General features: G+C 60.1%; 1 protein-coding gene across 1 annotated transcript in view; it reads right to left on the bottom strand.

The window, feature by feature from the left end:
* Positions 1-29: 29 nt before the first annotated feature.
* RPL22 (ribosomal protein L22) overlaps positions 30-311 on the bottom strand; it is a 1,978-nt gene continuing 1,696 nt past the window's right edge. Inside the window, exon 3 of the mRNA XM_009323224.1 lies at positions 30-265. Within this exon, the coding sequence (XP_009321499.1) occupies positions 121-265 (145 nt within the window). The 3' untranslated portion in view covers positions 30-120. The remainder of the gene's footprint in view (positions 266-311) is intronic.

Here is a 311-nt window from a genome sequence, read left to right as displayed (position 1 = left end):
CAAAATCAGCCCCCCGGGGCCCGCCAGCCGCCAGCGGAGCGCGGGGTATCAACAACTCTCCCCGCCGTTTATTCCAGGAAAGCAAAACTGTACAAAATGGCTGCCGGGCGGGGGGCCGGCTCAATCCTCCTCCTCCTCCTCCTCCTCGTCCTGGTTGATCTGGAAGTAGCGCAGCTCGTAGCTCTCCTTGCTGTTGGCCACCACGCGCAGCCAGTCGCGCAGGTTGTTCTTCTTCAGGTACTTCTTGGTCAGGTACTTCAGATACCTGTGGGGAGAAGCCTGGCTTGAAAGCGGTTTTGCACCCCCAAACC

Source organism: Pygoscelis adeliae, unplaced genomic scaffold, assembly GCF_000699105.1.
Source record: "Pygoscelis adeliae isolate BGI_AS28 unplaced genomic scaffold, ASM69910v1 Scaffold515, whole genome shotgun sequence".
Lineage (NCBI taxonomy): Eukaryota > Metazoa > Chordata > Aves > Sphenisciformes > Spheniscidae > Pygoscelis > Pygoscelis adeliae.
This window is presented reverse-complemented; position numbering and strand designations above follow the sequence as displayed.